The sequence below is a fragment of the Phocoena sinus genome, chromosome 12 (assembly GCF_008692025.1).
Source record: "Phocoena sinus isolate mPhoSin1 chromosome 12, mPhoSin1.pri, whole genome shotgun sequence".
Classification (NCBI taxonomy): domain Eukaryota; kingdom Metazoa; phylum Chordata; class Mammalia; order Artiodactyla; family Phocoenidae; genus Phocoena; species Phocoena sinus.
In genome coordinates, this window is record NC_045774.1 from 31,006,613 (window position 1) to 31,020,653 (window position 14,041).

A 14,041-nucleotide genomic window follows, 5' to 3' on the forward strand; every position below is an offset into this window, starting at 1 on the left:
GTCACAGAACCTGCCACCACAGTGGTCAATCTGAACTAAGAGAAAATATGCAGGCAGTAATTATTATTCACTAAAAAGCCAGAATCTCATCATTTTAAAATGTAAACAAACGTAATTCTTATTATACAACTCCCATGTCCATCTTGGCTTCTTCCACCAGTCATTGTCAGAGTTCTCAAAATTTAATCTAAACCTGGCTCGCTCTCATTTAAATGTTATTCCATGTCATACGTAGAGAAGACCAAATCAAACAGAAAATTTCCATAGTCTGATGGTCTTACTTTGAAGTTTAAGTGGACATCTTAAGAACTCTTGCTTTAATAAGCCCACAGAAATATTCATATATTTTAAGCAGCCTTTTTGAACTTAGGTGAAATGCAAATTAGACTAAATAGGCTATCAGCATACATTAAAAACAGGCAGTTTTGCTATCCATAAAACTTTTAACAAGGCAAAATATGTAAATTTTTTTCTCTCAGAAAATATAAAGGCCAAATTTTTAAAAATCTCAAATGGGTTAGGTAAATCACATACCTAAAAGATGCAGAACTTTCCTTTGCTCTTTTACCAAGGCCCATGACTCCATCTTTTCCCCTGCATATTTTTACCTGGTTCTATACACGTCTCCTGGTAATCTAGACAGCAGTTTCCAAGGTCAACGCAGGCAACATCACAGCGACAGTTCCCAAATGTTCTCTCAAAACAGCGACCTTTGCAACTTTTAACTGAAAATATTGAAAGATGTTTCTAATCATTATATAATTACAAAGCAAACATCAATTAATACACCTAAGTTAGTTATAGTCAGGTTCAAATATTGTTTTAGAAAACACAGATGGCGTGGGCAATAAAGTTAACCAAGAATCTTTTCACAAATACATGTAGAAAGTGACACAAACAGAAGGCGGTAACCTTACAGAGTTTGCAATTTTATCTCTTGCCATAGGAAAAAAAGATGACTTTTTTCTTTTATATGTTATAAACCTTACTGGGGGTAATAAAACTGAAAAACTTTTGAATAATAAAGAAAAGAAAAATAAGAAGAGCTTGTTCTGAAGATTTTATGCAGAGTTCTCTAAAAAGTGATAATATATGAATATTTCAGAAAGACAGAGAATACCTGACTTACATCATTCTCAGTCTGGTGTAAAGGAGAAGTAATGTGTTTGTACATAACATGTTCTGCGGGACCCAGCTCCCACCATCACCTAGAACATCCACTGCACCTTCAGATCCAGGCTGTTCCCTTTGAGAAACTTTCCCAAACTCCCAGTCAAGGTCCTTTTTCCTTTTCTTAAGTTTGTATAAAACCTTACCCTTCATCTCAGTCACTCACTTCCATTTGTAACTAGATCATCTGGTTAATATCCCAGTCTCACCCTAGAGCACAAACTTCTTAAGAACAAAGACCACATCTGGAAGTTACCCAGTACACTGTATCCCTGGTAGCTAGCAAGAGCCTTGACTATAGCTGGTACTAATAAGTTTTTGTTAAATGGATAAATGGCAGATATGGAAGGAAAATACTTTTCATTAAAAACAATTTTACATTGTAACTCTTCACTAGTTACCTAGAATAAGCTAGGTTTTTATTGGATTACTAAAAAATCAGGGTGGTAAGAAAAAAAATCCACTTATAAAATAATGGAAGTCAAAAAGAAAAAAATGAATAATCCTAGCTCTTGACTGCAATGGTCTCCTGACCCAAGAAGACACTGCCACAGAGTTTAACTCTCATTTAACACCGGGAAACTAGGCAATTTCAAGGACATGAAATGACAATAATAATTTCTAGGGTCAAAAATATTAACTTTCCTGACCCAAGGGGGAAAAGCTATTATAATAATAGCTATTACTTGGAGCTCACTAATATGTTCCTAGTCATTTAAAAAATAATATGCATTCCATGTTGAGTTTAGATTAAAATTACTGTTTTCAATCATTCGGTTTTATTTTTACATGCCAAACTGAACTCAAGGGGAATTACTTTGGGTCTAAAGGCTACACAGGTGAACACTAAAGTCTATAGCTTTTTAATTTTATTAAACATTGACAGTTTGCTCTGAATAGTTGCTAACTAAATATATAAAATTACATTTCATTCATTTCAACTATAAATGACAGCTTAACAATCACTAACATTTTTTAAATGACTAATATCACAATTACAGAATAGTTGAACAGAAGGATTTGTTCAATTTTCAAAACCAAATTCCCTAGGAAGACCATCAGTGATTTTAACGGGGAAAAAATAAAAAACTACCTCAGAGCCAAAATAATGACTGCTACAGTGTACTGTGATTCATAGTTTTATTATTCATAGTAATCTTGTCAGTGTTGGCTAGATTTCTGCACTCAATAATATATATATATATATATATATATATATATATATATTAGCTTAAAAATATCACTGTTGCTTTGAAATGTCTGCAATTTTAAAAGACTTAAAAGCATGTAAGGATAAGTTTCTGGTTGCCCAGGGATGCTAATTGGTTACCTAGTAACCTCCAGGGCTAACTCCTTAGGGAGAAAAAGTGTTTGGGAGTCACTGGAGGAAGTCAGGGAGACAGGCTCCAAGAGCACAGCACCAGAACCTGTCAGCCAGCTGCTTGTTTGTGTATTTGTTCTTTATTTTTTGCTGTTTTGAGGTTTTTCTGTTTGTTTGACTGGTGGGTTGGTTTTTTGGTCATAGCCCCTCTTCATCATTATGGGATGAAGTTCTGCAAGTAAATAAAATAGTATATGGCTAAAATAATAAAAGAGCTTCAAGAAAAAGGCTCAAACCAGCATCAAATTTGCACTATCTATGGAGTACTCAAGGGATTAGGACATAACGCTTATCTCAATCACATTCTGAAAAAGGCTGACTAGTACCCCTACACACACACACACACACACACACACACACACACACACACACACAAAATTACTGTACTAATTACCTTCTTTGGCACAGCTTGGTTTCAACCCAAATATACAACCAAGGATTGTCGTTAACACACAGACTGACAATACCTGTGGAGAGAAAAAAAAAAAAAAGATGTAGTTTCCAAGCCCTTTTATTTCTTCAAATGTTTTATTTCTTTAAATACTTCTAAACTTGGTGCTGCTCTGTTTCCTGATCTGGTGCTGGTCACATGATGTGTGCACCTTGGAAAAATTCAAACTGCACATTTCTGCTTCAGGTACTGTTCTGTATGTACGTCATACTTCAACAACAAGTTTACTTAAATATTAGCAAACAAATCTGTGCCTTCCTAGGTTAATGTTGCCAGAAATTTCCCAGTGGATGTAAATGAATCCAGTCCAAAAACTTATAATAATTAAGGTAGGGAGAAAAGAAAACCTAACAATTTTCTACTTGTTAATCCATAAAAGGCAATATGAGAATATCAGATGCCTCTTTTAACAGTTTAATTACACAAACCTAAACACTATTCTCATATTCACTGTGACAGCTTGTGGGAATGAGCAACAGACAGGGTTGGACGACTACATCCCGGACCCAAATGTTACCACAAACTGGTTGTGTAGAGATTTGGAGCAGGTCACTTTAACATTCCAGACATCAATTTACTCACTTATAAAATTAAAGGGCTGGACTCCTTGGATCCCTAAAAATCTTTCCAGCTCTACCATTTTGCAACTTTCTCATTCTCCACTATTCTGGACTTTGACATTTGACTTTAACTAGATCATTTGGTGAATATGGTGTAAGTGATTACACCATATAACTCCCAAGAACAATGACAGAAGTTTATTTGTGAGTTAGAAAAAAAAAAAAGCAGAATAATCTACAAAATAGTCCTCAATATTTTTCAGTGGAATGGAGTTCCCTTGGCAGCTCTCTGGAATGTCACATTTCAGGACAATTCAATAAAATATTCATTGAGCACCAACTATGTGTAAAGACTATATTATGCATTGAAGGAAAGAATAAGAGACCCTCCAGGGAGCTTCTACTTTTTGGGAAAAGGCAAAAGCAACAGTACAAATGGTTCATATTTGGTAGACTCTAGTTGCAGAGTTCTATAGCTGTTTAAAGAAGAAAGGCTGGGGTGGCCGGTGAGAAAGAGATCAGAAAAGACTTCATAGAGGAAGGCTCTGGGCTGGACTCTGAAGAGGGGAAATGATGGCATGATATTGACAGGCAGAGCTGATGGAAGCGAAGAGAGGGCAGAGCAGAGAAAAGCCAGTATAAGGAAAGGCTTGCAGGAAGGAAGGCATATGGGAGGTAGCAGATGAATGATGAGCAGCCTACTTTGGCTGGAACCCAGAATATGAAAAAGGGGAATGGACACAGTATGGAAGGGTGGCGTGGCATTTACCCAAAGCCAAGATGAAGAGATACTAAAGACAGGAGGGATGGGTGAATGGCACAGGGTGGGTGGTGGGTAGAGGCTTTTTTATGTTTTCTGAACTCATTCCCTCCAATAAAACATACTGAGTATTGACTGTATGCTGATCTGTAGTTTAGATACTGGGTACTCAGTAATAAAAGAGACATGACCTCTGTCCTCAGCATGCCTACTGTCAAGGGACTGCAGAACTAAAGAGGAAGTGAATGGCAAATAAACTGAGGAAGCAGGTCTAACACATTTCAAAAGAAAACGAAGGTAAAGGAAAAAAGAGTGAAAGTACAGTGGGTCTAAAATACAACAGGGTCTAGGTCAGGTTCTTTTTTTAGGAAATCAAAAACCTAAATGTATATATTTCCATTAAAATAAAGAGCCATCAGAAGAAGAGCTTGAACAAATAAGTAAAGAATGGCAAATAGAACAATGTCGTAAGAGTACTAATGGATTCTCCTAAGCCTTTAATGGTGGTGTAAACTAACACAAACTTATGGAAGAGTAATTCTGAAGGATCTATCAAAATCAATAAAAACTCTCTTACTGTCAATTATAAATATATAGGGAAATGAAAAAATAGTAAAACGAATCTGTATTTAGTATCCTGTAATTTAAACCACGGAAAATTAAAGTTTTATTTCTTTGTAATAAACCTATCAAGAATAGTTTGAACAGTGTTTTATCCACTTCTCACAATACGGAGTGAGAATCTTTTATATGCCTTGGCAAATTGTCACATTCCTTTCTAAGTTTAGATAAGTTTCCAACGTTTTAACCTTTGTACTTTTAATACCATGAAATATCTCCAAAAATTCCATTAGTATGAATCTTTGTATCACTGTCACTTCCTCTGGGACGTCTTCATCCTTTCCATCACAGCCATGCTTCTCATGTCAATAAATTCGCTGTCACTAGGTTCCTTTGGCTGCTTATGTAGAGTCCGTTGAACAGCGGCAGTGTTAGCCTACCCACAGTCAGCTATCTCTTCCGCAACCCCATCCACATTTGATCTGAATTTCATTTCCAGCATTATCACTTTTCTTTTTTTTTGCGGTGTGTGGGCCTCTCTGTTGTGGCCTCTCCCGTTGCGGAGCACAGGCTCCGCGATGGCTCACGGGCCCAGCCATTCTGCGGCATGTGGGATCTTCCCGGACCGGGGCACAAACCCGTGTCCCCTGCATCGACAGGCGGACTCTCAACCACTGTGCCACCAGGGAAGCCCATCACTTTTCTTTTTTTAACTGCACTTTATCGGCCAATTCCCTCTTTCAATTATTCATTTCTATAAAATGTGATGGAGGTCTACCACTGGCAGATAGAAAAGCAACACAAGTACTTGTTTTTCTGTCTGTGCTGAACTGACCAACAGAGGCATAGTAACCAATCACTGACACACTTTAAAAGAAGTGACACTGGTCACTGACCATGATATGCATCTGCTGTTTGCATAGTGTTTTGTGGACTGAAAAAGCTAGTAGCAAAGATTGTACTTTGCAATTACTCATGGTCAATAAATCTTAGTTACTGAAATTTGAACCATGTTGTTGGGAGGCTGGTGTTATTTAATTAAACTGTGGGAACTGAAATTGTACATGTCAGAGAACCATGCAAAGCTAGCACTGCCTGTACTCTCACAAGTGGGCAGTAATATAGTATATAACATAATAATATATATATCCAAGGATGTTTAATTCAGAACTGTTTGTATTTGAAAAAAAATAAAACAAAACAGAAACAACCTAAGCTCATTATAAGAAACTGGTTTAAACAGTCAGGTTAATCATACAATAAAATACTCTCAGGGGATTAGCCTCAGAGATAGGTGGGTGAGAAGAAGGCTTAAAGATACAAAAACCAAAAAAAGCTGAGGGGTAGCCATAGGAAGTTGGAAGCAGCCCTTCAATCCTTCTCTGTAAGTAAGAAGCATCTATGGGGAGTGAGGAAGCCAAGGTGGGGCTCTGAAGTGATGAAGGGGGCTTAGGAGACCCCACGTGAAGGATGGCAGCAAATCAGTAGGGACAACAGAGATGGAGTCAATAATGGAAGAGTGAACAGACCCTCCAGCTCTGGGGGCCCAGCTTAACTGAGATCATGAATTGTTTGTAATAAGACCCAGAGGCCTGGAATTCCAGGAGTGGGAGTGGGGGAGTGGGGTAAAAAGATAACATGGCATGGGGAGATAGGAAGGGAGGGGAAACAGAAAAGGGAACAAGAGACTCAAGGTGTGACTGCAACAGCTGAACAGGGAGGGTTAGGACCACGTGAACATGGGTATTTGGATGGAGAACCGTGAGAAGTGAAGGATCGAGTGAGTGAAGGAGTGGGAATGAGGGAGGGAGTGAGGAAGGAAGAAGAACAGAAGTTATGGACTCTGAAGAGAATTTCAGAGTCTGAGTTCTCAGAAGTGGGACGGTTTGGAGTGGAGGTGAACCCAAAAGTAGAAACCTGAAATTGGCATAAGGTACTTGCTGGAAGTAAGAATACGAAAATGTTCTACTACTTTTACTAGTCATCGGAGTTAACTTTTGACAATGAATGAAAATCACGATAAGAGAAGTTATTTATATTCTCAAATTTATTGACTTACAATACATATTCCCTCACTGCTGAAGAAATTCAGTCATGAAGATGTATTACCAATAACCTTACTGTTCTAACTAAATATAAAACAAAACTTGTGAACAGTTCTGCTACAAATAAGTCTCATCTTGAAAAAACTATGAAAAGATTTAGTGGTAAGCAAGCATTTAAATTGCAACCATGAGTTTAAAGCATACATGATATATGAAAATCTTTGCCCTCTTGTTAAGCTACAGAAGAGGCATGCTGATTTTTTTAATCACCTCTTTGTTACTAAAAGATATTATTTAGATTTACCTTTTAGATAATGCATAGCATGAAACTGAAACTAAAGTATGACCATAGAAACAATCATTTCACCTCTGTAAAAGATGAAATTTAAATTACCTACTACTTTGTTACACAACACCCAATCAGAATAGTTTTTAGTAGGAAATTTCTCTCCAACGATTATCAGAGCTGTGAAATCTAATTCAATTTGAATTTTCTTCTCAAAGTAGTTTAATCCAACAATGTCAAAATCCACCATCCTTTCATACCTCTATAACAATTTAGGTAGTTTTCAAGTTTTGATATTTTCTTAGAAGCTATAGCCAAAATATTTTATCTTAGAAAACATGAAGCTTGGAGACATATAAGCAAAAGTAAAGTTGTTGGAATATTTTGCCTCTATGTTAGAACAATATTTATTTGGAGTATCCTGCTTGTTTAGTTAGAGTCCCTGAATCATTTCTTGGCCATTTAGTGAACCAAAACAGATATAAAGAAATCACTCAATTTTTTTTCTCACAAATTCCCTCAAACACAGTGGCATTAACATAATGAGTATTATTCTTTCTTTATCAAGTATTCATACAAATGTGTCTACTGGCCTTTGCTAAAGGCCAGAGATGCAAATGAAAGCAATTCCTCCCCTGACAGAGAAAGCATGTGGACATTAAAATGAATGATTACAATGGAACTGGAAAAGAGCTACAGTTGAAATATGTAAAAAATGTTAACATGCTACCAGCACAGTGGAGAGAAGAAAAGGAGAGAATGGTTACAAAAGCCTTCACAAAGAGAAAGGGGGAAAAAAAGGAGCTTCCCCTTCAATCAATAAACAAATGTTTGAGTGCCTGCAATATGCACTGGACTTCGATTCTGTGGAGAAGCACAAAATTAAAACAAAAAGAATTTGTGGTGAAATCCCTAATCTGAGTTGATAATCTACTCAGGGCAACAACTCTAGAATTTGTTGATGATAAAGACATGAGACAGTGAGAAGTAACCTAAGAATTAAACTACATAGTGACAATGTGTCACCCAAGCACCCATGCATAAGTACAGAAACTATTTTTTAACTGTACAGGCTAGCTGTGTTTTATCAACAAGATGCCACAAAGGCCCGCGCAAAACCAGACTGAACCAGCTAGATCCAAGATGGCAGACAAAGCAGGCTAATGGTCACTATTTTCCTTGAGTTGATTTATCTCTGTGTTTCCGTATCGACCCCTGAGAGCTGAAGGACACTTGCCCTGATTTATCTCTGTGTTTGTTTCAAAAGTACCTGGTGTTGGGCCGGTGGTTTTCAGCTCTACTGGGAGAGATACATGCTTTGAGTGTTACACAGTGGTCAACCGCTCAGAACCTGGCCCTGACTTGACCACAGGACCACACCTGTGCAGATGAAACCTGGAGGAGTCCAAGAGAAGAGTTACCTTTGCTTCATCCCTATGCTAAGATCTTTGCCCAGTGGGGGGATTTGTACTCTGCTTGCACAATTGGTGCCGTGTGCAAAGGAGTGTGGAAGACCGCGCATGCCCGGGCTGCCCCTGGAAATCTCCACCCCTTTCCTAGTGTCCTGATGACCTGTCTGCCTCCTGACCCTTAAGATTCCCTCACTTCCCTCCCTTAGAGGAGATGGTACCTTTAGAGCATGAGCTTCCCTTCTCCATTCTCTGGCCATTGAATAAAAGCCTGTCTTGCTTGCACCAAACTCAGTTTCGTTATTGGCAGCATGAACCTGAGCGCGGGAAAGAACTCCCTGAGCCAGCCAGGGGGCCTCAGTTCAGCTAGCGCCCCAAGAGAGGGGCCTGGTGTCTAATTCAGTAACAAATCTATGCAATGGTGCTTTGTGCGAAGCCAGGGAAGTATAGAAAATAACACCAGTCTGGGAAAGAGAGAATAACAGTGATTACAGTAGTAGCCATCACTTCTACAGAACAACAGCAACTATCCCTTCGGTAGTACTTCCTATGTGCTAGGCACTTTTCTAAGAGTTTTCTATCAAACCATTTAATCCTCACAATAACACTGTGACACAGATTATTGTATTTACCCAGTTTAAGGAAACTTAGCCACAGAGAGGTTAGCAACTTGCCAAGGATCACAGAGTTGATAAGTGACATGGGCAAGATTAGGACTTAAGCAGTCAGATTGTAAAGGGAGTGGGGCAGGAGGTGGGGACACGGGAGTGGCTGAAAGGTGGCTGTGGCCTTATAAATCCAGTGACTGGATTTATAAATTCTAGAAAGATCCTTTGGTGACACTGTGAAAGGCTGTGCCATAAGCCACTCACCTGCCTGTCTTCTCTCAGGAGATGCTCTGTCCTCCTCTGGGTCTTTCCAATTACTGCAGCCCTGACCATGCTCTGGGAGATTTGTTTATCTGTGTGTCTTTGACTGGACTGTGAGCTCCAGGGAGGCGTGGATTTATTGACTCATCTCTGTATTTTCTAGGTCTAGCAGAGTGCCTAGCGCATAGATATTCAAAATAACTGTTGGCCTGAAAAATCAGTAACCTGATTTAATTAAACAATTTGGGGGAAAACTATAAATCTCCCCCTTTTCTTCATCTGAGTTGACAAAGTCAATCAGTTTGTTAAGTGCCTTTATATAAAGGGTGCCTATAATAAATATAGGGGAAAAGCATTTTTTTAGGAAATGGACAACTGCTGGATTTGGTATTCAAATGTGACAGATGCCTCTCCAATTTGAAGATGAATTAGCTGACCACATTGCCTATCAGTCAGTCCTCTGACCTTTTACTCAGGCAGCATGCTTTCTGGAAACGACTCTGTGGGAACTCGGACCTATGCGTTGCTGGAGTCTTCGGGGGATTTCCTTTCCTAGAGGATAAGGATTAGATCCTAATGCAGCGAGCGCAGTGCCAAGAAACTCCCACCGGCGGCTCAGAGGGATGTCACGCTCAAAGATAATGTCTTGTTTTTGAAGAACTTTGAAGTGTTACAAAGTTCAGTGTAGAAGTTAGAACAACTGCTTGAGTGTATTGAGAAGTTTTTTAAAGACAAGGTTCTAACTTTTGCTTGGCCTCTTATATACTCAGTATCATTTTAGTTACATTTGACTTAACTGAAGGTTCTCCCAAATGGCAGTGAAATTTTACGTGAAGCAATTTATATAACTGGTCAAATGAAAAGGGGGAAGGAGAAACTACGCCCTGGACAAGCACATCACTTAGAGGTAAACCTCACGCTCAACCTCTCAGTGAAACCTGAACACGCTGAAGAAGTTGACATCTACCTGGCAGAAAGGGGTTCTGTTTCAAAACGGCGAGCGTTCAAATCCCACCTCTGTTCATTCCTTTTTTTCAGCATTCAACAAATATTTCCTGAGAAGCTACCACGTGTTAAGAAGAGTCTCGTGGGCTTCCCTGGTGGTGCAATGGTTGGGAGTCTGCCTGCCGATGCAGGGGACGCGGGTTCGTGCCCTGGTCCGGGAGGATCCCACATGCCGCGGAGTGGCTGGGCCCGTGAGCCGTGGCCACTGGGCCTGCGCGTCTGGAGCCTGTGCTCCGCGACGGGAGAGGCCACAGCAGTGAGAGGCCCAAGTACCGCAAAAAAAAAGGAAAAAAGAAGAGTCTCGTGCTGGGTATACACCAGGAAATGGAAACATTTCAGTGCTTTCATGGAGCCATGGAGCTTACCTTCTTGTGACTTATAGACAACCACCAACTATGTGACTTAGAAATGTTCCATATCCTTGCTAAACATTATTTTTTATCTATGAAGTGGTGATAATACACACCTCAAAAAATTGGCACAAACCTTGGACATAATTTACAGAAAGTACCCAGATTGGTGACTGGGACACTGAGGTACTCCATAAATGACAGTTCCTACTAGGAATATCCAACTCACTTAGAGCACTGAGACATTACAGATTCTTCCACAGGAACAATATAACCTTATCAATGTTTAATCAAACTTCAGGGCATTCTTTCTTATTTGCTGTTAAAAGAAATGCCATAAACTAGTATACTAATATTTCCCTTTTTCTTGGGGGGGGTGGTTAATTCTGCAGTAATCTGTTTAACAGTGGTTGAAGACCATGCACTGGTAAAGAAAATATGTCAAAAAGGTGTAATAGAGAAGAAAAGCAAATTATTATTTTGCAGGGAATGGCTGTACTGGTAACTTTAGTTGTACCTATACAGCAGCTCTCCAACCCATGCCACTGAAAAAGGGATCCATGTAAACACCTATCTGTGTATTAGAGATTACTACAGATTCATATCTGCACACTTAACAAAGATTAGCTGTGGATTGATCCAAGCACTGTGCATATAAAAATCTCTAGAAAAAGTCTGAAACAAACACCTTAAAGTATATATACTTCTCAAAAACTACACTTCATCCTAAGGCAAAAAAATTATGTACGAATATTTAGATACAAATATATACATGCAGTACTATTTATAACAAAAAATAGACATAGGTACAATGTCTAATAATAGGAAAATGGCTAAAGAAAATATGGACTATGTATATGAGTATTATACAGCCATTAACAGTTATGATTTAGAAGAATATTTAATGACCTGGGGAAAGACACCGTTGAGTATGAACTGCAAACTATAAAACAGAATAGGCAATATGGTGCTAATTTTATGTTATACATAATACATAGTTTACAAATAGTCTTATCTCTGGCTGATGGGCTCACAGTGATTCTTGGTACTTACCTTTGTTTTCCAGTTTCCACAATGAACCCATATACTTTTAGAATCAGTATACTGGAGAACCCAGGGGGCTAGCATGGATACCAGTGACCCAGAGTAAAGTTTACCTCATTCTGGCATTTTAGTGATCTTCAGCATAACAGGAAGTCCTCCCTGCCCACTTCCTCTAAGCAAACTCTAATCAACAAATTCTGCCTCCATTTAACCTACCGAATCCCTCATTCTTAAATATCAATGAATCACCATGATTCACCAGTCATTGGAGGTAAGCCTACAATATGAGATCAACAAAAAGAAAAGGTCTAAGATCAACACAAAGGAAAAACAGGAAGGAGAAGAGAGAAAAACATTTGAAACAAACCCATCTAAATAGTATTCTCAATAGGATTCAAGAAGTTACATACAAATCTTGAAATCAAAAGGCTCATACTACTAATATCAAGTAAGCAGAATAATAAATCAAAGGCTCATACTTATTCACATCACTATAAAATACCAGAACACTAACAGTAAAAAGATCTTCAAGTGAAAGGCTATGCCAACTTCACGTCACGATAAGCAGTAAAGAAGTATAAGATCAGAGTTAGTTTTTCCTTGAAGGATAGAACTAACTGTGGAAGCTCACTGGGCCTAGAAAGGTCTGTGCAAGAAGTTTATTAACTTCTGGTTCAATCTCTTCATTGATTATAGAATTACTTAGATTCTCTAATTTTTCTTGACTCAGTTTTTCTTGGAATTTTTCACTTCATCTGCAGTTTCAACTACGTTGGTATAAAGTGATTTACAATAATCACTTGTTATTTTTTCAGTGTCTGTAGCACTGAATTTGTGTTCCTTTTTTTCATTCCTGATGTAATTTGTGCCTTCTCTCTTTTTGGGGGTAATCAGGCTCACCATGGGGGATCATACCTTTTCAAAGAATCTGCTTTTTACTTTGTCAGTCTCTTTTTTATTTTACTGATTTCTGGTCTTATCTTTACTTTTTTCTTTCCTTCCATATCCCAGGTCTAATTTTCTGGGTTTTCTTTTATTAAGTTGTTGATATGGATGCTTAGGTTTTAGCTTTTTTAGATTTTATTCTCTTTTAATATTACTTTTATTCTAACTTTTCAACCCCTAAGACATTGTTGTTTTATAAGTACATTTAGGTTTACCCAAATATTTACAAGTTTATGCATTTTAATGCATTTTTTCCTTTACACTTTTCATCTGGAAACATCTGGAATCAGTTTCCTTCTGCATAAAGAAATCTTTAAAAATTTGCCTCACGGCAGATTCTGTCCGTGTCTGTTAGTATATACATGTCTTTATTTTATTCTCGTCCTTGAACGGTATTTCTGCAGGGGATACAATTCCAGTCTGACAATTGTTTTCTTTCGGCACAGTGAAGATCTCATTATACTATGAGAATTCAGCTGTCAGTCCGTCACACTTGAAGAAAATTTATCATTTTTCTCCTATACCTCCAATGATTTTTATTTTTACCTTTGTATTCTGCAATGTTATTGTGTTGTTTTTTGACATATATTTCTTCTGCTTACGATTCAATGAGCTACTTGAACCTAAGGACTGATGTCTTTCGTCAGTTCTAGAAAATTGTCATCTCTTCAAATACTGTCCAAAATAAAAGGGAAAAGGGATAATACTATCAGTAATCAGGAAACCTAGACAGTTTTTCAAAGAACCAAATAAAATTTTTAGAAATAAAATGAAAAATAAAATGAACTAAATTAATTAAGGGATTAGGCTTCACATCAGAAGAGATGTAGTGGAAGACATAATTTGTGAGCTGAAAAATAGATCGGAAGACATTATCTAGCATGTATCACAAAGAAAGGTCACAAGAAATTATCCTTCTAATTCAATTCACTATTATTTCTTCCATATTTTCTTTAAAAAGGACAAGAATTTTATAATCTGTGTCTGATAACACTACCATCTGAAGCCACTGTTTGTTTGCTTCTGCTGTGTGATACTTCTGCTGGTTTTTGCTCATGTTGCCATTTTCTTTTGTGTGCTTAGTTGTATTTAACTGTGTTCTGTTCATTGATGTTAAAAATTTTCAGGATTCTTTGAAGCTGAGGATGATGGCGTTTTCCTCCAAAAAGGATTTATGTTTTGCTTCTGCCAAAAACATTGGGGAA

At 38.0% G+C, this 14,041-nt stretch overlaps 1 protein-coding gene across 1 annotated transcript in view; it reads right to left on the reverse strand.

Annotated features, from left to right (window-relative positions):
* Window positions 1–14,041, reverse strand: part of ENPP1 (ectonucleotide pyrophosphatase/phosphodiesterase 1) — a 69,571-nt gene that overhangs the window by 33,139 nt on the left and 22,391 nt on the right. The window contains exons 2-3 of the mRNA XM_032651681.1: window positions 2,946–3,018; window positions 609–725 (exon numbers count right to left, since the gene is read on the reverse strand). Of these exons, the coding sequence (XP_032507572.1) occupies window positions 609–725; window positions 2,946–3,018 (190 nt within the window). The remainder of the gene's footprint in view (window positions 1–608; window positions 726–2,945; window positions 3,019–14,041) is intronic.